The sequence below is a fragment of the Natrix helvetica genome (assembly GCF_964273705.1).
Source record: "Natrix helvetica genome assembly, chromosome: 14".
Taxonomy (NCBI): domain Eukaryota; kingdom Metazoa; phylum Chordata; class Lepidosauria; order Squamata; family Natricidae; genus Natrix; species Natrix helvetica.
The window spans coordinates 3,657,464-3,682,292 of NC_138564.1; the positions used below are offsets into that span (position 1 = coordinate 3,657,464).

The 24,829-nt window shown below is 47.0% G+C and overlaps 1 protein-coding gene across 12 annotated transcripts in view; it reads right to left on the bottom strand.

The window, feature by feature from the left end:
- NCOR2 (nuclear receptor corepressor 2) overlaps positions 1 to 24,829 on the bottom strand; it is a 213,267-nt gene that overhangs the window by 57,124 nt on the left and 131,314 nt on the right. For all 12 annotated transcript variants that reach the window (XM_081966828.1, XM_081966827.1, XM_081966826.1 and 9 more), the window contains 7 exons: positions 12,590 to 13,112; positions 8,518 to 8,638; positions 7,286 to 7,514; positions 3,262 to 3,429; positions 2,181 to 2,320; positions 1,142 to 1,241; positions 862 to 969 (listed from right to left, as the gene is read on the bottom strand). In XM_081966828.1, coding sequence (XP_081822954.1) covers positions 862 to 969; positions 1,142 to 1,241; positions 2,181 to 2,320; positions 3,262 to 3,429; positions 7,286 to 7,514; positions 8,518 to 8,638; positions 12,590 to 13,112 — 1,389 coding nt within the window. The remainder of the gene's footprint in view (positions 1 to 861; positions 970 to 1,141; positions 1,242 to 2,180; positions 2,321 to 3,261; positions 3,430 to 7,285; positions 7,515 to 8,517; positions 8,639 to 12,589; positions 13,113 to 24,829) is intronic.

Here is a 24,829-nt window from a genome sequence, read left to right on the forward strand (position 1 = left end):
TTCTTACCCTCTCTCCTACTCTTACTTTCCCTCCCTTCTATTTCTATTCTATTCTATCCTATTCTTCTACCCTATTCTTCTATTCTATTCTATCCTTTCCTGTTCTATTCTTCTATTCTATTCTGTTCTTCTATTCTATTCTATTCTATATTTCCATTCTATTCTTCTATTCTATTCTGTTCTTCTATTCTATTCTTCTATTCTATCCTATCCTTTCCTGTTCTTTTCTTTTCTTCTATTCTATTCTATATTTATATTCTATTCTTCTATTCTATTCAATTGTATTCTATTCTGTTCTTCTATTCTATTCTATTCTATCCTATTTTTTCTATTCTATTCTTCTATCCTATCCTATCCTATCCTATCCTTTCTTCCATTCCATTCTATTCCATTCCATTCTATTCTATTCTTCTGTTCTGTTCTGTTCTATTCTTCTGTTCTGTTCTATTCTATTCTATCCTATTTTTCTATTCTATTCTTCTATTCTATCCTATCCTATCCTTTCTTCCATTCCATTCTATTCCATTCTATTCTATTCTTCTGTTCTGTTCTGTTCTATTCTTCTCTTCTGTTCTGTTCTATTCTATCCTATTTTTCTATTCTATTCTTCTATTCTATCCTATCCTATCCTTTCTTCCATTCCATTCCATTCCATTCCATTCCATTCCATTCTATTCTATTCTATTCTGTTCTATTCTTCTGTTCTGTTCTGTTCTGTTCTATTCTTCTGTTCTGTTCTATTCTATTCTATTCTATTCTATATTTCTGTTCTATTCCATTCCATTCTATTCTGTTCTTCATTTTATTCTACATTCCCTTCTCTCCCTACCCTTACAGGCTTCCACAGGACAAGAGGCTTACCGCGAAGAACCGAGCTCTCCTGCGACGTCTGCACCACCACAGAGCTTTCCGGCTGACACGCTTGGCTTCGAGGAGAAAGCTGCTCTTGCTTCACTCCGGGAAACGGCACTGGAAAACAAGAACGTTTCCACCTTGACTTTACTGTCAAAGGAGCAGCAGAAGAAACTGCTTGGACGACTAGCGGGGTCTCAGCGTGGCTTAGTGTCCCAACCGGATCCTCCCCTTCTCCGGCCAGCTGTGGCTCTGAGAACATCCTCACCACCCTGTCGGGTGATCTTACCCAACTTCTTGGGGTCCATCGTCAAAGGCACAGCGATGGAACCGATGGAGACTTTGGCGTGCTCCAAACTGAACGGACCGTGGAGCTGCAGAGGGACCCCCTGGAAGATCCACCAAAGAATATTAGTTATTGGGGGGGACGGCAACAAACCAAGCATGATAGCAGTCACGCTCTGGAGCATGCTTTCATTCTTCCTCTTGATCTACCGGGCAGTGCAGGGGTGTCAAACTCCAGCCCTGCATGCTGGATTCGGCCCAGGGGTGCTTAAATCTGACCCACAGGGCCACCATGGAAACAGCAGAGGAACAGCCTACAGTGCCTCTGCGCAGCCCCACCACCCCCGCTCCATTTTCGGCCCCTACGGCCTTCTGTAGCCCTCTGCCAGCTGACAGAAGGCTAGCAAAACAAACTATAAAAAAAAAAACCCGAAGAGAATCGTTTCGCCTTTTGTACTTGAGCATGCAAGAAGGGACAGGAAAGGAGGAAGGGAAAGGGGAAAGAGGAAAAAAAGAAGGGAAGATGGGAAGAGAGGGAAGAAGGAAAAATAAGGAAAGAGGAGAAGGAAGAAGAAAGGAGAAGGAAGTAAAAGAAGAAGGAAGGAAGAAGGAAGGAAAGAAAAATAAGGAAAGGGGAAGGAAGAAGAAAGGAGAAGGAAGGGAAAAAAAGAAGAAGGAAAGAAAATAAGGGGAAGGAAGGAAAAATAAGGAAAGGGGAAGGAAGAAGAAAGGAGAATGAAGGGAAAAAAGAAGAAGGAAAGAAAAATAAGGAAAGGGGAAAGAAAAAGAAAGGAGAATGAAGGGAAAAAAGGAGGAAGGAAGGAAGAAGATTATAATGAGAGGGAGGGAGGGTCTGAGGGGAGTCCTGCTTAGCACTTAGCCACCACAGGTGCCCCCAACCCAAGTGACGTCAAGCTGAACACTGCACTGAGCCCCTGCAGCCCCACGAGGTCAAACCCAACCCTGATGCGGCCCTCAACGATATCGAGTTTGACACCCCTGGGTTAGTGGGACAGTCTCGGAAGGCTGGGGTACACCTTTACCTGGGAGATGCAGCCAGGCGTTCTTTCCAGAACCGAGGGGTGCTTGTTGGAGATCAGAGGAGGAGGATTGGAGATGGCGGGCAACCTTGGCGGGCCAGTCCGAGAACTTTCGTGAGCGTTTAAGGAGACGGGATGAGCTGCTGTGGAGAGAAAGAGAGAGGCAGAGATTGAGAGTTTTAAGGCCACGCGAGAGGGATTTGAACTCAGTTCTTCTAAGAAAGATCAGCCTGCTTGATTATGAGGAACTTGGAGTTTGAACGTTCGCAACCCCAAATAACTCATGACTGTCGGCAGCCCTTGTGTGTCCCTCTGAGCCAAAAAAACGCCGAACCCTCCCAGGAGATTGGCTCTTTTACGGCCCTAATTCTGCTCCTGGATCTGGAATTATTTTTTTCCCCCAATTTTTCAATTTTATTAACAAACATGTAAAATACACACACACAAAACTTAGACGTACAACACATTTGCACAATGCAATACAAACAGGAGCTTCCTCTTCTTTCTAGTAGCAATTATCAATCGATAGCGCTCACCTTATATTATTTCCCATTCAATTGTATTTCATTTGGATTTCACCATTCTTAACTTTCTTATTCTACTCATAACTATTATTTTTGAGTTTTGTTACCTTCCTTCATTGATTCTTGTTTCTTTCCTCCATCCACCTATACCATTTATCCCATATCTGGTAGAATTCTGATTCTTCTTTTCCCTGAATTTCTTTAGTTAGCTTGTCCATTTCAGCACAATCCATAACCTTTCTTATTATTTCATCTTCGCTTGGAGTTAGTTTGTTTTTCCATTTCTGGGCAAGGGCAATCCTTGCCGCCGTTATTATATGCAGTATTAAATACTGGATTTCTTTTTTGTATTTCGCAGACATTATTCCTAATAAGATGATTTCAGGTTTCCATTCTATTTTAACCCCCGTTATTGCCTCCAGCCAATTTTTGATCTTTTTCCAGAATTTTTTAGCCTCCTTACAGGCTCGATTTGGCCATCCTTCCACCCAGTCTCCAGATTACAACCCACTTGACTGGATGGTCAAGCCACCCTCCTAAGAGCCAAGAGCTGGACTCACCCGAAGGGTTATACTGAAATGCGTGAGACTCGGTGTGCGGGGAGGTGCGGATGACATCCCGGGAGGAGCCTTGGTAGGGGAGGACTGGTGGCCAGCAGGTTGTGGCGACGGCTTCTCCAGCCGGCTTCTGTCCATCGGGGGGAAGGGGGTTGAAAAGCACCGGTTTTTCTACCAGGAGAGAGAAACAGCAAGAGAAGCGGACGTCAGAATGGCTGTATGGGGAAGGCTGTGCATTTTGACAGATGGGGATGGGGGAAGGGAGGGAGGAGGGAGGGAGGGAGGGAGATGGGTGGGATGGAAGAAGAATGGATGGAAGAAAAATGGAAGGATGGATGAATGTAGGGGTGGATGGATGGATAGATGATAGAAAGATAGAAAGATAGATAATGGATGGATGGATGGATGGATGGATGGATGGATGGATGGATGGATAGATGATAGATAGATGTAGGTAGGTAGAGTGAGAGTGTGTGTGATACATGATAGATAGATAGAAAGATAGAAAGATAGATAATAGATGGATGGATGGATGGATGGATGGATGGATGTAGGTCGGTAGAGAGAGAGAGTGTGTGATACATGATAGGTAGGTAGGTAGGTAGGTAGGTAGGTAGGTAGGTGGGTGGGTGGGTGGGTGGGTGGGTGGGTGGGTGGGTGGATGGATGGATGGATGGATGGATGGATGGATGTAGGTAGGTAGAGAGAGAGTGTGTGTGATACATGATAGATAGATAGATAGATAGATAGATAGATAGATAGATAGATAGATGGATGGATGGATGGATGGATGGATGGATGGATGGATGGATGGATGGATGGATGGATAGATGTAGGTAGGTAGAGAGAGAGTGTGTGTGATACATGATAGATAGATAGATAGATAGATAGATAGATAGATAGATAGATAGATAGATAGCTGGATAGATAGATAGATAGATAGATAGATAGATAGATAGATAGATAGATAGATAGATAGAGAGAGAGAGAGAGAGAGAGAGAGAGAGAGAGAGAGAGAGATAGATAGATAGATAGATAATAGCTAGATGGATGGATGGATGGATGGATGGATGGATGGATTAGATAAGATTGATAGACAGGCAGGCAGGTAGGCAGACAGACAAGATAAATAGACCACACAGGGCAGGACAAGAGAGATGAGAGAGAGATAGACAGATGGATGGATGGACAGACGAACGGACGGTGGAAAGACAGATAGATCTGTCTGTCTTTGAGGGAATCTTGACTCCTGGAGACCCCATGGACATACCACCCGTGCAGTCTTCTTGACAACTTTGCCAGAACTACTGTCCTTTCTGAGGGCTGAGAGAGGAAATGGCTTTCCACCCAGCTGGCTCCCTGCCCAAGACCAGGCCCTGGACCTCCCTGTCCCCTCGCTCCCAGCCCACCCCTTTGACCACCACACCAAAGGGGAGCTGCAAACGTCCCGACCGAAACCCCCAGGACAAAGGGAGGGTGAGGGAAGAAGCCTCGGACAGCTGCATCTGGTAGAACCTCTGCTTCCACTCTTGGGAAGGCAGCTGCCTCGTAGCTTTGGAGAGAGCGGACTCTAAATTGAATTCTTTGGTGATTTACCGTGTGAAGTTGGGGGTTTTATGCTGCTTCCCAAGGACAGCAGGAAAGAAGGCAGGTTGGGGAACTGCAAAGCTGAAGAGGAAGACATCTGCAGGAAAAGAATCTCTAGCCTCCATTGTAATCTCCTGCAGAGATGGTGAAGACCAGGCCCAGGTAGGGTCTATGGAAGTGGGGGGGGGGGGCTTACACCACTGGAGAGATCTGGAGTCAAGACAGGTGGCCCTCCAAGCTTTCGTCAAACAGAGAGGATCCATTTGCAAGGATGATGAGGGGACTGGAGGCTAAAACGTAGGAAGAACGGTTGCAGGAACCGGGCATGGCTAGTCTAGTGAAGAGAAGGACCAAGAGAGACAAGATAGAAGCCTTCCAATATTTGAGGGGCTGCCACAGAGAGGAGGGGGTCAGGCTATTTTCAAAAGCGAAGACCAGAGAAGGAATAATGGATGGAAACTGAACAAGGAGAGATTCAACCTGGAAATAAGGAGAAAATTTCTAACAGTGAGAGCAATCAACCCATGGAAGAGAAGTTGCCTTCGGAAGTTGTGGGAGCTTCATCCCTGGAGGCTTTCAAGAAGAGACTGGACTGGCATTTGTCAGAAATGGGGTAGGGTCTCCTGCTTGGACTAGATGACCTACAAGGTCCCTTCCAACTCTGTTAATCCGAATCTATCTAAGATGATCAAAGGCCTGGAGGCTAAAACATACAATGAATAGTTACAGGAACTGGACCTGGCTAGTCTAGTGAAGAGAAGGACCAGGGGAGACAGGATAGAAGTCTTCCAATATTGGAGGGGCTGCCACAGAGAGGAGGGGGTCAGCCTGTTTTCCAGAGCCTCCGAAGTCCAGACAAGGAATAATGGATGGAAACTGGCCAAGGAGAGATTCAACTTAGAAATAAGGTGAACTTTTTTGACAATGAAAGCAATCAACCCGTGGAACAGAAGTTGCCTTCAGAAGTTGTGGGAGCTTCATCATTTGAGACTTTCAAGAAAAGGCTGAACTGCCATCTGTCAGGAATGGTGTGAGGTCTTCTGTTGGGGGGGGGGGGGGGGTTGGACTAGATGACCTGAGAGTCCTTCCCACTCTTAATCTGTAAATTCTTCTAAATGCTTGGATGAAGAGAGGGAAAGGCAGGGAAGAAGGAACCTGCTTTGAAGTTTCAACCAGGGTTGATTTTATTCTGGTTTTCCTCCCCCCCTCCCCCAATTCCCTTCCCACCTACGTTAAAGAAGAGCCGTAACTCAAAGCCCCCCCTTGGGAAAAGCAACAGGAGGGGACTGCTGCCGTTTGCCAAAGCCCTGGAATCGGAGTGAGGGAGATGGCGGTGGAGGAGATCTGTCATCCAAATGGGTTTTCTTGGCCAGGCAGCCCTGCTCCGAAGGGGGGGGGGGCGGGGGCGGGGGGGCTAAATCGAGAGGAAGTGCACAGCTTGTACTGAAGCAGAATGCCCCAAAGAGAAGGAAGGCCAACTGTCCCAGGTCTGTCCAAAACGCAGCTTCGCGGAAGGAGGGGGAGGAGAGGGAGGGGAATGGGAGGGGGAGAGAGAGAGGGAGGGGGAGGAAGGGGTGTGGAAAGGGGAGGAGGGGGGAGGGAAGGAGGAGGGGAAGAGGGGGAGGGGAAGGAGAGGAGGGAGGGGGAGGGAAGGAAGGAAGGAGGAGGGAAGGGCGGAGGGGGAGGGGAGAAGGGGGGGAAGGGAGGAGGAGGGAGTGAAGGAGGAGGGGAAGGGGGGGAGGGAGGGGGAGGGAAGGAAGAGGAGGAGGAGAGGAGGGAGGAGGGGGAGATGATTCCTATGTTGAGAGTTCCCGAACCATCTTTAAGTCTGAAAGTTCAACTCTCAAGTTGTCTCTTTTTACTGCCTGAGAAGCTGGGAGAGTTCCTTTCCTCCCTTCCTTCCCTTCCCCTCTGCTTCTTTTTTCCCCTTCCCTTCTCTTTCCTTCCTTCCTTTTATTCACCCTTCCTCCTTTCTTATCACTTCTTTCTCTCTACTAAATTTCCTTCCCTTCTTCCCCACCCTCTCCACTTCCTTCCTCTTTCTCACCTTTCCCTCTTCTAACTTCTTTCCTCTCTCCCTCCACTTTTTCCTTCCTTTCCTCTTCCTTTCCTTTCCTCCTTCCCCTCCCGCTCTTTACTTCCTTCCTCTTTTTTACCCTTTGTTCTTCCTTCTAACTTCTTTCCTCTCCCACTCCAACCTTCCTTCCTTCTCTTTACCTCCTTCCCCTTTCCACCCTTCCTTCTTCCTTCCAACTTCTTTCCTCTCTCCCCCTCCACTAGTTTTCCTCCCTCCCTTCCTCCCCTCCCTCTCCCTTCCCCTTCTTCACATTCCTCTCTACTTCCTTCCTCTTTTTCACCCTTTCTTCTAACTTCTCTTCTCTCTCCCTCCCTCCTGCTTCATCCCTCCGCAGCCCCCCCTTACACCCCCAAGTGCCCTCACCCTCTTTCTCTGCCTCTGCCCGAGGGCTGTTGCTGGAGCAAAGGGGGGGCTCCTTCTCCGATGGGGGCAGTTTGCTGGGCGCGGCCTCCTCCTCCTCCTCCTCCTCCTCCTCTTCCTCCTCCTCCTGGGCCAGGGGGATCTGCTGCTGGTAGAGGGCCAAGGTGTGGGGAGGCACTGGGGTTTTGGTGGCCCCGCTCTGCAACGCTCCCTCCAATGGGCCTTCGGAAATCTGTGAGGAAAAGAGAACTGAGGTTAGGTCAATGGGCACCCCTTCTACACACACACACACACACACACACACGTTGTGTTAGTTTGTGTCAGTCAGTTGTGCCAGTTTCTTCAAAACCCAAAGCTGCTGTAGCTGACCTTATAGAGGGAGGGAGGGAGGGAGGGAGGGAGGGAGGGAGGGAGGGAGGGAAGGAGGGAAGGAAGGAATGGAGAGGAGGGAAGGAAGGAAGGAAGGAATGGAGAGGAGGGAGGGAGGGAAGGAAAGAAGGGAGAGAAGGGAGGGAGGGAGGGAAGGAAGAAAGGAATGAAGAGGAGGGAGGGAAGGAAGGAATGGAGAGGAGGGAGGGAAGGAAGGAATGGAGAGGAGGGAGGGAAGGAAGGAAGGAATGGAGAGGAGGGAGGGAGGGAAGGAAGGAAGGAATGGAGAGGAGGGAGGGAGGGAAGGAAAGAAGGGAGAGAAGGGAGGGAGGGAGGGAAGGAAGAAAGGAATGAAGAGGAGGGAGGGAAGGAAGGAATGGAGAGGAGGGAAGGAAGGAAGGAATGGAGAGGAGGGAGGGAGGGAAGGAAGGAAGGAATGGAGAGGAGGGAGGGAGGGAAGGAAGGAATGGAGAGGAGGGAGGGAGGGAAGGAAGGAATGGAGAGGAGGGAGGGAGGGAAGGAAGGAAGGAATGGAGAGGAGGGAGGGAGGGAAGGAAGGAATGGAGAGGAGGGAGGGAGGGAAGGAAGGAATGGAGAGAAGGGAGAGAAGAAGGAAGGAAAGAAAGAAGGAAATAATCTGACAAGGAAGGAATGGAGGGGAACGAGGGAGTGAGGGATGGGAGAAGGAAGGAATGGAGAGGAGGGAGGGGAGGAGGAAGGGGTGAGAGATGAGTGGACAGGGGGAGGAAAGAAGTTAAAGGCAGGTGAGAGAAATGGAAGGAAGAAAAAAGAGAAGGGAAGGAGGAAGGGAAGGGAGGATGAAAGGGAAGGAAGGGGAGAAGGCAAGAGAAGAGAGTGAGACTCACAATGGGAGGAATGGCAGCTGCCCTCTGCTTCAGCTGCTTCAGGTCCAGAGGCTTCTGAGGTGAGGAGGGGAGCCGGGCATCGTTGGGGGCACCAAGGAGACTTAAGCGGGCAGCCGGCAACCTGTAAAGAGATGCAACAATCCCACTTGAGAACCTCCTTCCGAGATCTCTGCTTTGGCCCTGAAATCCAGACTGATTCGCTTGAACAACTGCAGAGATTCACTCAGCAACCATGGGGAAAAGGTCATAAGATCAGATGTGATTCACTTAACAAGCATCTGGCTTAGCCATGGAAATTCTGGTCCCAAGTATGATCTTACGTCAAGGGCCACCACCATTTTGACCTTGCCTTTTGAAAGTCAAACATGAGTTGATCTCTTCAAGTCCTTAGACTACTGTCTCGAGGCTCTGTTTCACTTTTGGCTAAGAGATGAGGACCCCCAACCATCTTCTCAACCATTGGAGACCCCATCAGAAGACTTTGGGGGTCTTTGGGACCGTTCCCACCAGAACATAGATTGATGGGACCTTCCTGATGACTTCATGTTGACTTATCTCCTTGATGTGGGTGTCAGAAGACAACAGCACAAATCCTTAAGCTTTGGAGATTTATAACAGAAGACCCTAACCCTAACCCTAACCATTAATCACGTTGGAATGTCTCCCTTTACACTGGAGACCTCATCAGAAGACTTTCAGGTCTTTGGGACTGTTCCCACCAGAACAGACCTGTCTAATGACCTCATGTTGACTTATTTCCTTGATGTGAGAAGATAAGAGCACGAACTCTTAAGCTTTGGAGATTTATAAGAGAAGATCGTGAACCTTGTTAGAACATCTTCTGGATCATTGGAGACTCCCATCAGAAGACTTTGGGGTCTTTGAGACTGGTTTCACCAGAACAAAGATTTATGGGACCTGGCTGATGGCCTCGGGTTAAGTCTCCTTGATGCGGGTGTCAGAAGACAAGAAATTCTCAAGCTTTGGAGACAGATAGGAGAAGATGTTGAACCATGTTGGAACGTCCCATCAGAAGACCTTGGGGTCTTTGGGACTGTTCCCACCAGAACAAAGATTGATGGGACCTGACTGATGACCTCATGTTGACTTATCTCCTTGATGTGGGTGTCAGAAGACAACAGCACAAGCTTTTGAGCTTTGGAGATTTGTAAGAGAAGATCACGAATGCCTTCTCGTCTATTGGAGACCCCATCAAAAGACCTCGGGGTCTTTGGGACAGCTTTCATAAGAACTAAGATTTATGGGACCTAGCCGATGACCCCGTGTTAAGTCTCCTTGATGTGGGCGCCAACTCTTAAGCTTTGGAGATTTTTAAGAGAAGATCATGAACCATGTTGGGATGTTTAACCATGGTTGAACAGATCCAACCATGCCAGGGGACCTCCTGGGAAAATCCCGGGAAAACGGGATTAGATTTCTATTTGGCGTTCTCTGGCTCATTTTAATTTTTTTTTACCCTCTGAACATCTCTGGCTGTTCCAGAGCCACAAACTGACAACTGTTAATGCATGACTGTTCAGGCCTCCGTATTCATTTATATTTAGCTTGACCTATGCTTGAACTTCTCATTCCTCCGGCTGCCAGCAGCAGCCTTTATAAAATATATATATATGCAACGATAATTATCTTTGGAGACCTTTTTCCTTCCATTTGGCTTGCAAGCAGCCCAGAGGAACTGACAGGACTCCTCCATGCTGTTGAAAGCTTTCTTGGAAGGATGGGAAGCCGTGGCATCTACCCTCCCCCTCCTCCTCCGAACCATTGGGGCCAGGAGGTTAGTGCAGGTTGGCATGGACGCATGGGATCTGTTGTTCTGTTCTACAGGTAGTCCTCGACGTACGGCCACAACTGAGCCCGACATTTTTGTTCAAATGTCTCAATGTTTGTTAAGCAAAATTTGCCCACGTTATGAGTTTGTGTGCCAGGGGAGAAGGACCAGGGGAGATATGATAGCAATCTTCCAATATTTGAGGGGCTGCCACAGAGAGGAGAGGGTCAAGCTATTCTCCAAAGCACCTGAAGGCCAGACAAAGAATAATGGATAGAAGCTGATCAAAGAGAGATTTAACCTAGAAATAAGGAGGAACTCTCTGACAGAGAGAACAATCAACCCATGGAACAGAAGTTTCCTTCGGAAGTTGTGGGAGCTTCATCACTGGTGACTTTCAAGATGAGACTGGACTGCCATCGATCAGAAATGGTGTAGGGTCTCCTGCTTGGGCGGGGGGTTGGACTAGATGACCTACAAGGTCCCTTCCAACTCTGTTAATCTGTTAAATTTTAGCCTCCAGCCCACTCATCTTTGTGGCTGTTTTCTGCACTCTTTCCAGAGTCTGAGCATTTTTGGGGGTGGGGTGGGGGAGTACCTGGCTTCCTTCCAGCCAACACCATAAATTTGCGCTCCCAGTGCTCTTGTTTTCTCCCGCCTCGTCTGTCGTGCCTTGATCAATGTCTGCCCGAGAATATGATTTCAAGAGGCGTTTAAGGAAATGGAGTGAAAAGCGGCACTAAATCAGCCTTCCGCCACTGGCAGGCAGGCAGGCAGTCATCCCAGGACCGACTGGCGGTCCGGGAAGTGACCGTCTGGTGGCGCCTGACCTCCTTTAACCCCGGCCGGTGGGCATCGATCCCAAGCAGGATCTGAAGCTGCCTTTTCAATTACCATCAGGTGGTGTCACAAATCATTAGCCAAGTGCAAAATTTCTCCCGAGAAGATCAGAGTCATAAATCAGCCGCTTTGAAGTCACTGGGTTTGTTCACTCAGCTTCCAGATGCTCCTGAGCAATCTATGGCCTGATTCAGAGGAAGCCCTGGGGGTTCCCCCTCCCCTTTTTCTTCAGATCTAGCTTCTGACCACACAATGCAAACTTGCTTGCCCTTCTGACTCACGGAATCTGCGAGAGCAATGGCTCCCGGGGTTGTGGGAGCTGCGCGGGGCTTTGCTATGTGCTGCGTATCCCGCCTCTCGTTTCAAGTCTCCCCACCCAAATTATCCAGAAACTTGAATCACCCCCCGCAAAGCGCCAGAAAGGACACTCAGCCACGTGTGATTTGAGTTTCCAGCTAAAATCAGCTTTGGGAAGTGCACAACGGCCATCCCAGGCGGAGATGGCCTCAACAGATCGATTTTGGTTGAAAAAGCTGCTCGCTCGGAGATCTCCCTGGAGTCCAAGTGATCTCCCTGCCTCCCTGGAGATCTCCCTGGGAGTTCCAAATGATCTCCCTGGAAGATAAGTGCTTCCCAAAAAATCTCTCCAGGAATCCCAAGCGATCTCTCTGGAATATCACTGTTTCCCCAGAGATCTCCCAAGGAATCCCAAGTGATCTCCCTGAAAAATCACTGCTTCCCCAGAGATCTTCCCTGGAGTCCTAAGCGATCTCCCTGGAAGATCACTGCTTCCCTGGAGATCTACCCAAGAGTCCAAACGAGTCCTGCTGCTGAAATTCGAATCATCTCATCCCGTGCAGGAAAAACCTTCCGGGGTCTGTTAAAAGTTCAGGGGTGCCAAAGCCCCCTGTTAGCTTTTCATGGGAGGTATGGATAGTACTCGACTTACAACCATTCACTTAGTGACCGTCCGGTTACAACGGCACTGGAAAAAGTGACTTGTGACCGTTTCCCACAATTACGACCGTTACAGCATCCCCATGTTTTGATTGCGGGATCAAAATTCAAATGCATGGACAGCGGCACGTATTTACGATGGTTGCCATGTCCTGGGGTGTGTGTGTGTGTGTGTGTGTGATGATCCCCTTTTGTGGCTTTCTGCCAAGCAAAGTCAATGGGGAAGCCAGATTCCCCTAGCTCCCGTGCAACTAACCTCACAACCGCAGAGAATTTCGCTTTTAAAAATGGCGGCAAGACAAGTCTCCCAACGGGTTCAAAACTCACTCAAGAGCGGCCTTGCTTAGCAACAGAAACAATGGGCTCCATTGCAGTTGGAAGTCGAGGACTTCCCACGTCTACCCTTCCTTCCTTCCTTCCTTCCTTCCTTCCTTCCTTCCTTCCTTCCTTCCTTCCTTCCTCGCGCCCCGCTGTCATTTCACTTACTTGGTTTTGTCCGCCGGGTCCTGCTCGTCCATCTCGTCCGCGCTGCACGTAGCGCTAGAATCGCTATCCGAGGCAGCACTTCCGGTTTTGCTGGCTTTGGGGCCCTCCTTCTTCTCCAATTTGGGGGTCTCTGCAGTTTCTGCCCCCACCCCGTTACTGGTCTCGCTTTTCTGGTCATCGGCCTTATTGTCTTCCGGGACATCTGCCCCTTCCTCCATTTTTATCTCCGCCACGTCCGGTTCTGGCTCCTTCGGGTTCCCGTCCCCTTCTTCTGTTTTTATCGTATCGGCTTTCGTTTCCTCCGGCGGCTTTTCGGTACCAGCTGGGCCAGGCTCGGTCTCATCTGGCGTCTGACCGGCAGAGTCTACGGCGTTGGCTTCCGGGGACATAGCGGCTTTCTCCGTGTTGACAGTGGTTTCTTCTTTGACCTCGGGATTCGGTTTGGACTCGTTTTCCGGAGGCTTTTTCGCGTCGAGTCTCGGGGAAGGCAGGCTGTCTGTGTCGGAGCTGTTATTAACGGCAACTGGAATTAAAACAAAAAGACATACTGTTCATTTCGATGGCCAGGTTCCATTTGCAACGCACAAACGCTCAGGGTCCCACAGGAGCCCTAAAAAAAAATATTTTATGGCAGCGAGCTGTGGAGTTGCAATGCATTATTTAACTCTGAAGAGTTGCAGGCTACAACAGTGGAGATTTTGAAGAGGAGCGTCTTATGATTTCTGCAAGCAGAAGGAGAGGAGGTGTATTTTCCCCCACTCCAGTGCCAGAAAGTCACATGGGGAAAGTCCAAAACAAAACATGGTTTAGATTCGCTTTAAACTACCATGATGGGTTTGTCTATCAAAGACCTTCTTCCTTTCTCCAGTTTGTTATTTTGACACTCCTCAAATTGTGACCACAATTACGCCCGACATTTCTATGGCTGATTGAGATTTGTGTTTAAGTGAGTTTTGCACCCATTTTACTACCTTTCACAGTTGTTAAGTGAATCACAGCAGGTGCTAAATTAGAAATGCTATTGTTTAAGTCAGGGGTGTCCAAACTTGAGAACTTTAAGACTTGTGGACTTCAGTTCCCAGAATTCCCCAGCCAGCATGGCTGGCTGGGGAATTCTGGGAGTTGAAGTCCACAAGTCTTAAAGTTCCCAAGTTTGGACACCCCTGGTTTAAGTGAATGGGGCTTCCCCATTGATTTTGCTTGTCAGAAGGTTGCAAAAAGGGATTAGGGGACAAGAGGCTAAAACATACGATGAACGGTTGCAGGAACTGGGCATGGCTAGTCTAGGGAAGGGGAGACTGAATAGCAGCCTTCCAATACTTGAGGGGCTGCCACAGAGAGGAGGGGGGTCAAGCTATTTTCCAAAGCGCCCAAAGGCCAAACAAGGAATAATAAGGAATGAAAACTGATCAAGGAGAGATTCAACCTGGAAATAAGGAGGAATTTCCTGACAGTGAAAACAATCAACCAATGGAACAGAATTTGAATCGGAAGTTGTGGGAGCTTCATCCCTGGAAGCTTTCAAGAAGAGACTGGACTGCCAACTGCCAGAAATTGTGTAGGGTCTCCTGCTTCAGTGGGAGGTTGGACTAGATGACCTACAAGGTCCCTTCCAACTCTGCTAATCTGTTAAATTCACTCCTAAACCATGTTAAGCCCGCGGGACACTGCAACCGTCATAAACATGAGACAGTTGCCAAGCGTCTGAAGTTTGATCATGTGACTATGGAGATGCTACCATGGTCGTAAGTGTGAAAAATATCCAGCCGTTGTTAACTTTGAACTGGCACCCCCATGAATCGTTTTAAGTCGAGGACTACCTGTTACTGTTTTTAGGAAGAGAACTTTTAGCTGCAAACGTATTTTTCAGTTGTTTGTAAGGTTACAATCGTCTGCAAGGGAGATTGTGTGTCTTAATTTTGGTTATTCTTCTTGATCTGAGAACGGCTTTTCCCTAAAACCAAAACTTGCAGAACCATTAAATAAATACACATACACACACACACACGGAGAAACCATAAAAGTGACACTAAAGCTGGACAGGGTCTAAGCCAGAGATCTTCAAACTTGGCAACTTTTAAGACTTGTGGACTTCAATTCCCAGAATTCTCCAGCCGACTGGCTGGAGAATTCTGGAAGTCCACAAATTTTAAAGTTGCCAAGATTTGGGACCCCTGTTCTAAACCAAAAGGCATCAAAACCCACCCTCAGGTGAAAAATTTGAATCTGTCTGAATAAAAGGGTGATGGCTATAAAAATAACATATAGAAAGATTGAATAAGCAAAAGATTGAAGATTATAATATAAATATGTGTATTACTAGTATAAGTATAAATTTGTTCAAATGTAACGAATATGATTTACCAACATTTTACGTGTAGTAAAAGGAATGATATGTAGAATTTGATTGGCATGAAAACAACATATGGAACTTTTGATCAAGATAATGAAAGTTCATAATTCAACAAAACATGTGCATTATTATTATTAGAATTATATAACTTGTCAAATGTAACTAAGATGAACATTGTTTTATTTGTTTAAAAATGTGATTAGAAAGGGGATACTTTTTAAATATAACAGCAGCATAACTAAAACTTAGAAAGGGGAACAAGGGAAGATTATAATTCAGTATAAATTCAGTATTATACTAAACTATAGTATAATAAACTGTTATGCTATATTATAATATAGTATAATAGTTTACTATTATACCATATTATAATATAGTATAATAGTTTATTATACTGTAGTTTAGTATAATAAACTATTGGAATTATAGAAAAACATAACAAATACGATTATTGGTATTCTATCTGTAGTAAGGAGTAATATCAAGAATATGGAGATTGGCATAGAAAATAACATACTGAAATATGGAATAATTAAAGAAATATTATAATTCAACAAAATATGTGTATTACTACTAAAAGTCTGTAAGATGGTTAATTGTGTTAAATAAGAAGGGTATTGTTTTATTTGTACTAAAATGTAACTCTGGTTTTATACTTTTCACACAATACTGTGTTTCCCCGAAAATAAGACAGGCTCTGATTTTCTTTTGACCCCCGAAATAAGCGCTTGGCCTTAATTTTCGGGGAGGTCTTATTATTTTTGAGGTGCAGGAGGCGGCGAACGTGGTCACCTCACACTGCGGCTGTGTTGCAATATTTGGGGGGGGGGGTGTATTTTAGCCCATGCGCTCAAAAGCTCCGATTGGGCTTATTATCCAGGGAGGTCTTATTTTCAGGGAAACAGGGTATGTTTCTAGAAAAATAAAAAATAAAAAGCTTTATTTTTTAAAAAAAAAACCATCCTCAGGTGTGAAGTCACAATGGGTTGCTCTGAGCCATGTTCCTTTTCCGGGAGCTCAAAGGGTTGCGGTACTCACACACAAATTACACAAACGTAACGGCCACACCTGTCAAGGGTAATCACAAGACATGCCCCTGTTTGGAGGAAGGGAAATAGGGGCTTCTGATCTCTTCCTTATTAATTTGATCTCCCGGAAAGATCCTGGAGTGGATTTTAAGAGCTGCTGCTATTAATCTCCTACCAACCTTGACCCATGACAACATAAAAAACTAATTGGAAGGTTGAAGGATTTCTTTGCAGATGGGAGGCTGTTGTTGTTGTTGTTGTTGTTATTATTATTATTATTATTATTTTCCCCGTTGGGAAGGATTGGCAGGCCCTCAGAAGGACGGACAGAGTTAATCTTGTTTTTCTCTTTCCACGACCTTGATGTGGGAGCCCATCTCCCCAGATGCTTCAGAACAGGGGAAATTCAATTTAAAAGGAAGGGGAAGTCCCTTACGCCGCGCAGAACGAATTCATTCCTAATTTCCAGGCTCCTCTTCTCAATTTTCTGGGTCTTTGATGTTACAGACGGACCTCAATTTGAAAACATTCATTTAGTGGTCGTCTGAAGTGGCTTGCCATGAATGTTATGGAGACTGTCAATAATCCAGGTCGTGGTTGCCCCAAATATGTTTTTTCCCCTCCCCTCCAAAAAAGCAGCTGGACTTTCACCTGTCTGAAATGTTGCAAGCGAGTCTCTCCCCAAGGAAAGGGGACTCAATCCAAATAGAGCTGGAAGGGACCTTGAAGGTCTTCTAGTCCAGCCCCTTGCTCAAGCAGGAGACCCTAGACAAGTCTTTTCTTTAAAGCCTCTAATGATGGAGCACCCACAACTTCTGGAGGCCAGCTGTTCCACTGGTTAATATGTCCTCACTGTTGGGAAGTTTCTCCTTAATTCCAGGTTGCTTCTCTCCTAGATTAGTTTCCACCCATTGTTTCTTGTCTGGCCTTTGGCTCTAGTACCCTAGTAGCAAATCTTGACCCTTGTTCACGTTGAGTGTGGGGCACAGGTTTCGCTACCACCCTGAGCTCAACGTAATCAAAGCAGGTAATCCTTCGCTTACAACTGTTCATTGCAAGTCCCAAGTATGGTTCCTCCCCCTCTCCCCCTCCCCCAAATAAAAAGCAGCTGGATTTTCTTGGTCTTTTCCTTGAAAACGTTTCGTTTCTCATTCAAGAAGCTTCTTCAGTTCATTTCAGAAGAAGCTTTTTGGACGAAATTGGAGAAATTGAAATGCAGTGTAGAGAAAAGTAAAGCCTTACACTTAAGGAAGAAAGACTAAAGGTACACCTACAGACTGGGTGGCTTAATAGCAGTAACTTTGAGAGGGATCTTAGAGTCTTAGTGGACACCAAATTAAATATGAGCCAGCAGTATGCAGCGGCAGCCAAAAAAGCCAATGCAATCCTAAACTAACAAGAGGGATACAATCAAGATCGAAGGAGGTACTAATGCTATTCTATAAATCCCTTGTAAGACCACACCTAGAGTACTGCATCTAGTTTTGGTCTCCACACTATGCAAAAGATGTAGCAACTCTAGAAAGAGTGCAGAGAAGAGCAACCATGAGGGGACTGGAGGCTAAAACATACGATGAACGGTTGCAGGAACTGGGCATGGCTGATCTAGTGAAGAGAAGGACCAGGGGAGACAGGAGAGCAGTCTTCCAATATTTGAGGGACTGCCACAGAGAGGAGGAGGTCAAGCTATTTTCCAAAACACCTGAAGGCCAGACAAGGAATAATGGATGGAAGCTGACCAAGGAGAGATTCAACTTGGAAATAAGGAGAAATTTTCTGATAGTGAGAACAATCAACCCATGGAACAGAAGTTGCCTTCGGAGGTTGTGGGAGCTTCGTCCCTGGAAGCTTTCAAGAAGAGACTGGATTGCCATCTGTTAGAAATGGTGTAGGGTCTCCTGCCAGGCAGAGGGGTTGGATTACATGACCTTCAAGGTCTCTTTCATCTCTGTTAATCTGAATCTATCTAAGATGATCAAAGCCCTGGAGACTAAAACATGAAGAACGGTTGCAGAAACTGGCCATGGCTAGTCTAGTGAAGAGAAGGACCAGGGGAGACAGGATAGCAGCCTTCCAATAGTTGAGGGGCTGCCACAGAGAGGAGGGTGTCAAGCTATTTTCCAAGGCACCTAAAGGCCAGACAAGGAAGAATGGAAAAAGGAAAATGAACAAGGAGAAATTCAACCTGGAAATAAGGAGGAATTTTCTGACAGTGGGAACAATCAACCAACAGAATAGAAGTTGTGGGAGCTTCGTCCCTGGAAGCTTTCAAGAAGAGACTGGACTGCCATCTGTCAGAAATGGTATAGAGTCTCCTGCTTGGGCAGGGAGTTGGACTAGATGACCTCCAAGGTCCCTTCCAACTCTGTTATTCTCTATTCAGTAGAACAGAAGTTGCCTTCAGAAGTTGTGGGAGCTTCGTCCCTGGAAGCTTTCAAGAAGAGACTGGACTGCCAACAGTCAGAAATGGGGTAGGGTCTCCTGCTTGAGGAGGGGGTTGGACTAGATTGTGCCCCATCGATTGTGCAGTCGACTGGCAACTGAGAGCCACAGCAGAGGGATGAAAGAGCCACGTGCGACTCCAGAACTTGGGGTTGCCAACCCCTGCTCTAGATTTTGGGGAGGGGAGAAGATTCTTGATGAGCAACTCCTGCCAGCTCAAATTAACCCAGCGGCAAACTTGGAAATCCTTTGCAATCAATGCTCTGAATTCAGTAAACAGGTGTAGAACGACATAGCCACTTCATCTTCATCGTCATTTTTTTTTTAAAAAAAAAGCCTGATTGCATCATGAGAACCTCTGAGGTTTGTTGCGCAACTCTGGGGCACACACATGCGAAAGGTACGTTCCTCCAGGTAAGGAGCCTTCGCCAAGTTTAATTAAAACCGCCTTGCTCGTTGGGAGCCCAGAATGTGTCTCGGCTTGGGATTGCTGCAACCTGGAATTCCTGGCAGCGTGGAAACACATCTATCTTTCTATATCCTTTTTGGCTCAATCCAAAAGGTTTTTTAAATGCTGGCACAGCCCAGGCAGCAGAGTTCCATGCTCCACCCCAGCTCTGGGATCGGATCCAAGGAAGGCACCGCAAGGATGCAGAGAATGTGTACGCGGCCTTCAAAATGGAGGCTCGCCACCACCGTCGACATAAACAGAGGCAGAACGAAGGAGGCAGCCAGACCCCTGGGCTTGGGTGTGGCGGTAAGGAGGGGGGTGGGGGGAGAGAAGGAAATGAAGTCATTTGTTTCCTGAAATGTATTGGGAAATGTTCAGGTGCTGAAGGATGCTCCAGAAGAACGAGGCATGGGAAATTCTCTTGGAAAGTGGTTCAAAATAAAAACCAGTGGAGGAGGGAGAGAGAGAGAGAGAGAGAAAGATAAATCTCTTAAAAGTTTTCTTTCTCCTGAAAATTAGATTTTGGAAAAGGCAGAAGGAGTTGGGAGCTTAAGCTGGATCGGTGTTTCTCATCCATGGCTACTGGAAGATGCAGGTGGATTCAAAATCTGGGAGTTGAAAACATTATTACAATTGTTGTTATAATGTAATTGTTGGAAGTGACACCAAAGATGATTGATGATATAATGTAAAACCAAAAGCTGCCAAATTTAAATCTTGATGTTTTTTTTTTCTTTTCTGTAAAAGTTGTGAGATTTGGGGGGATTTCTACCTTTCGCGTGATGTAGCTGTCAAAATTTTCTACACCTATTTACCCTTTTCCTAAAAATATTTGTAAAAACCAATAAAATTTTTCAAAAAAAAAATCTGGGAGTTGAAATCCATTCATGATGAAGGGAACTGAAGTTCGCTCATTCTGGCTGGGAATTTCTGGGAGTTGAAATGATTCATGTCGAAAGGACTGGAAGCGGTAACTGGGGAATCCTGGGAGTTGAAGTTCAGCCATGATGATGGGAATTCTGGGAGGTGAAGTCCACCCATGACGACTGGGGAATTCTGGGAAGTGAAGTCCACACTTATTGAAGGGAGTTGAAGTCCAGCCATGTTGAAGGGACTGGAAGTGATGACTAGAGAATTCTGGAGGTGAAGTCCACCTGGGATGACGGGAATTCTGGGAGGTGAAGTCCACCCATATTAAAGGGACTGGAAGCGATGACTAGGGAATTGTGGGAGTTGAAGTCCACCCATGTTGAAGGGACTGGAAGTAATGAATAGAAAATCCTGGGAGTTGAAGTTCACCCGTGATGATGGGAATTCTGGGAGGTGAAGTCCACCCATCTTGAAGGGAGTTGAAGTCCACCCATGCTGGCTGGAGAAATCTGGGAGTTGAAGTCCACATATCTTACAGCGGCCATGTTTTGAAAAACGCTGCTTGCATCAGCTCAACAGGGAATGGTGTCCACCCAGATTGGAAGCTCTTTGCCCATTTCCTTAGCCCTCCAACCAAATTCCAAGCATCGCTAATGTCTTTCTCTTCCCTTCTGCAAAACAAAACTAAGCAGCCAACGTACTGCTAGAGAATGACTGAGAGAGAGAGAGAGAGAAAGAGGAAACAGTTCCACTCTCCCCAGTTCGGCTGAGAAGGCTTGCAAGATCTTGGCTTCGCTCCAATTTTATTTTATTTTATTTTGCACTTTGCAATCTGGAGAGAATCTGGGAGGAGCAGAGCAGGTCGTTGGGAAAAGCCTTGCCTGTTTTGCATCCGTTGCAAGGAACTAAACGACGCCAGGGGAAAACAGCTGCCTTTCAAGACCCCGGCAGCTCAATGCAAGCCGTGCTGGTTTGCAAGAAGTGTGGGTCCCTGCTTGGAAGACCCACACCCCTTGAGATGTGTGATTGGGCGGGGGGCTGAGTGGCCACTCAAAGGCCTTTCAATTCATGCCCTCCCGCTTAGAGGCCCCAGTGTCTGGCCTCCAATGACATTCAACCAGATTACAGATTAACAGAAGGAAGGGACCTTGTAGGTCATCTAGTCTAACCCCTGCCCAAGCAGGAGATCCTACACCATTTCTGACAGATGGCAGTCCAGTCTCTTCTTGAGAAAGCCTCCAAGGAATGAAGCTCCCACAACTTCTAAAGGCAACTTTTGTTCCATTGGTTAATTGTTCTCACTGTCAGAATAGTTCATCCTTATTTCCAGGTTGAATCTCTCCTTGGTTAGTTTCCATCCATTATTCCTTGTCTGGCCTTCAAGTGCTTTGGAAAACAGCTTGACCCTTACTCCTCTCTGTGGCAGCCCCTCAAATATTGGAAGACTGCTACCCTGTCACTCCTAATCCTTCTCTTCCCTAGGCTAGCCATGCCCAGTTCCTGCAACCGTTCATTTGTTTTAGCCTCCAGGTATTTGGTCATCTTAGATAGATTCAGATTAACAGAGTTGGAAGGGACCTTGTAGGTCATCTAGTCCAACCCTGCCCCCCCCCACACCATTTTTGACAGATGGCAATCCAGTCTCTTCTTGAAAGCCTCCAGGGATGAAGCTCCCGCAACTTCCGAAGGCAACTTCTGTTCCAGGGGTTGATTGCTCTCACTGTCAGGAAATTATTTCCAGGTTGAATCTCTTCTTGTTCAGTTTCCATCCATTATTACTTGTCTGGCCTTGGAAAACAGCTTGACCCCCTCCTCTCTGTGGTAGCCCCTCAAGTATTGGAAGTCTGCTCTCCTGTCTCCCCTGGTCCCTCTCTTCACTAGACCATGCCCAGTTCCTGTAACTCTCACTTCGGACTTACAAAGCACCTCACACGTGTGTACTCACTGTCCTCGGAACCAGCTGTTGCATCCCCCTCTATGATTCCCCCTCCTCCTCCCAGCGTCTCTGACTCATGCCTGCATCTCTGACACAGAATATTTACCTGAAAACTGCTTTGTAATGAGTTCCTTTAAGCACTGACTGGAAAAGGTTTCCAATTGTTTCTAGGTTAACACCAGTCCTTCTCATTAGAACTGGGCAGGAAGTGGGGGGGGGAGAGGGAACGGGACTGCTAAATTATTCCTTCGCTTCTCCCCCCCCCCCCCAAGTTAAATGGAGAGATTGCAACCAGGCAGTCCTCGATTTACGACCGCCGCCCAGCCCAGAATTTCCGCAGCTTAGCGAGACAGTGAATTTTGCCCCGTTTTCCCCCAACCTTTCTCGCCGCAGTCGTTAAGTGAATCCCTGCAGTTGTTAAAAGTTAGCGACATGGTCGTGAAGCGAATCAGCCTTCCTCACTGACTTCGCCGGTCAGAAAGTCGCAAAAGTGGATCACAGGGCCCCGGGACGCTGCAACCATCATAAACACGAGCTAGTTGCCAAGTGTCCAAATTTTGATCATGGGACCATGGAATGGGGGGGTGGGGGTGGGGATACTGCAATGGTCGTAAGTGTGAAAAATGGCTGTAAGTCACTTTTTTCAGTAATATTGTAACTTCAGTCACTAAGCAAACCGTTGTAAGTCGAGGACTACCTATAAATAACCTATAAATAAACCAATACCTATAAATAACAAGCATCTGCTATAAGTTGCTTGATCAGTTCCCAAGGAAGAAGAGGGGGAAATTGTCCATTTCTGTTTTCTAATCTTGTAAACCATCTCTGATCCCAATCAGTCAAACAATTATCTTGCCCAGACTTGATCTTACATTGACACATATTAAAGATTAAATCCAGAAGTCCTGCTAAGTAGTGTATTTTTCGGAGTATAAGACACTCCGAAGTATAAGACACACCTAGCCTTTGGGGAGGAAAGCAAGAAAAAAAATCTGCCTCTGCCTCCCAACAATTTACCTCCTTGCAGCAAACAGCAAACAGCCAGTTTCAATTTCAATTTCAGCACAGCCTGACTAGCACAAGCAGCTGTTTGTCTCCTGACAATCAGCTGTTTCAGGCTGCAGGGATTGCCATAGGCCAGCGATGGCAAACCTTTTTTGGCTCACATGCCACAAGTGGGGGGGAGCTCAGGGGGGTCGTGTGCGGGCATGCCGCACCCATAATGCAACGTGCGACCCCCCCTTAGTGTGCATGCGTGCAAAACGCGCGACCCCCCCCATTTTACATGCTTTTTTCGCCCTCCCCAGGCTCCAGAGGCATTATAGGAGCCTGGGGAGGGCGAAAAGAGCCTCCCCTGCCCCCCCGGAGGCCCTCCGGAGGCTTCAGGGACCGTCCGGAGGCTACGGACGGTCCCTGAAGCCTCCGGGGGGGGAGGCTCTTTTCGCCCTCCCCAGGCTCCTATAAAGCCTCTGGAAGCCTGGGGAAGGTGAAAAATAGGTTTTAAAAAAGTGAACTCAGCTGGCCAGCGCGCGCATGCGCGCTGGCCAGCTGACAGGGCAGTGCCTCGCATGCCCTGACAAATGGCTCCACGTGCCACTTGTGGCACGCGTGCCATAGGTTCGCCATCACTGCCATAGCCTATTGCCCCTCCATGTGTCCCGTTTTCACCCTCTGCACGTCCCATTTTCGGCCTCTGCGTGCACCATTTTCCACCCATTCCGGGCGGCGGGGATCGGAATGGGTGGAAAATGGGATGCGCAGAGGCGGCAATAGGCAATGGCAGTTCATGCAGGCTCCGATAATCAGCTGCTTGTGCTAATCAGGCTCTGCTGAAGCTAAAACAGGCTGTTTGGTGTTTGCTGCAAGGAGGCAAATTGCTGGGAGGAAGAGGCAAAAGGATGGAGTCTGGACTACATTTGGTGTATAAGACACACCCAAATGTTCACCCTTTTTGGGGGGGGGAGTGCATTTTATACTCCAAAAAATATGGTAATAATCAGGAAGTTTTTAATCTTTGGATCCTTCTCCAGAAAATCTGAGAGTATTTACCAGCCTCTTGTGAAATTACAATGCTCTGTTGGGGCACAGAACATGACTTGGGTGGGCTTCCAAGGTTGGCTCTTAGTGGCAAACTAGCTGACGAAATAGAAATATTAAGGATTACAACAGAGTGTTGTTTCTCTGCCTTGGTGACTTTAAGATGGGTGGACCTCAACTCCCAGAATTCCCCCAGGCCAGCCATGACGGCTGAGGGATTCTGGGAGTTGAGGTCCACACGTCTTAAAGTAGTTTTTTTTTTTCCCCAAAAGGCAACTGGACTTCCTTTCTTTTTGCTTGAAAGCATTTCGCTTCTCATCCAGGAAGATTCTTCAGCTCTGACTTGGATGGTGGGGAAGGGAAGGATTTATACTCCTTGCAGAGAGCTGGTCCTTTGCATTCTTTTTGCTTCCTTTTAGATAAACCTCCAAGTGCTTCAATGACCCTCTAAAAGGACGCAAATCAACTTGCAATTTAATCAATTTGATTAATTCAATAAAGGGGAAATGTGTTATGTCCAGGAACTGGTAATGGCTAGTTTAGTGAACTTTGAAGAAGGACCTTAACTGTCTATGGAGCTTCTCCATTGTCCAGGTTATGCTTGCCCCAAAGGTGCTTTTTTCCAGGAGACAACTGGATTCATTTGTTTTTTTCTTTTAAAGACGTTTCATTTCTCACCCAAGAAGCTTCTTCAGCTTTGGCAGGATAATGGGGGATAGTGGTTACCGTATTTTTTGGAGTATAAGACACACCTTCCCCCCCCCCTAAAAAAGGTGAAAATTTGGGTACGTCTTATACACCAAATGTAGCCCCACCCACCCACCGGCCCCCACCCTTTGGCCTCTGCCTCCCAGCAATTTACTTCCTTGCAGCAAAAGGAGAAAAATGGGTATTGCAGAGGCAGCAATAGGGTATAGCAATCCCTGCAGCCTGAAACAGCTGATCATCGGGAGGCCCATGCTGAAACTGAAAGTGAAACTTGCTGTTTGCTGCAAGGAGGCAAATTGCTGGGAGGCAGAGGCAGGTTTTTTTTTCCTTCTAATCAGGTTAAACTGAAACAGGCTGTTTGCTGCAAGGAGGTAAGTCAATAACTATAAATGCCTATAGAATGTTCAAATTATTA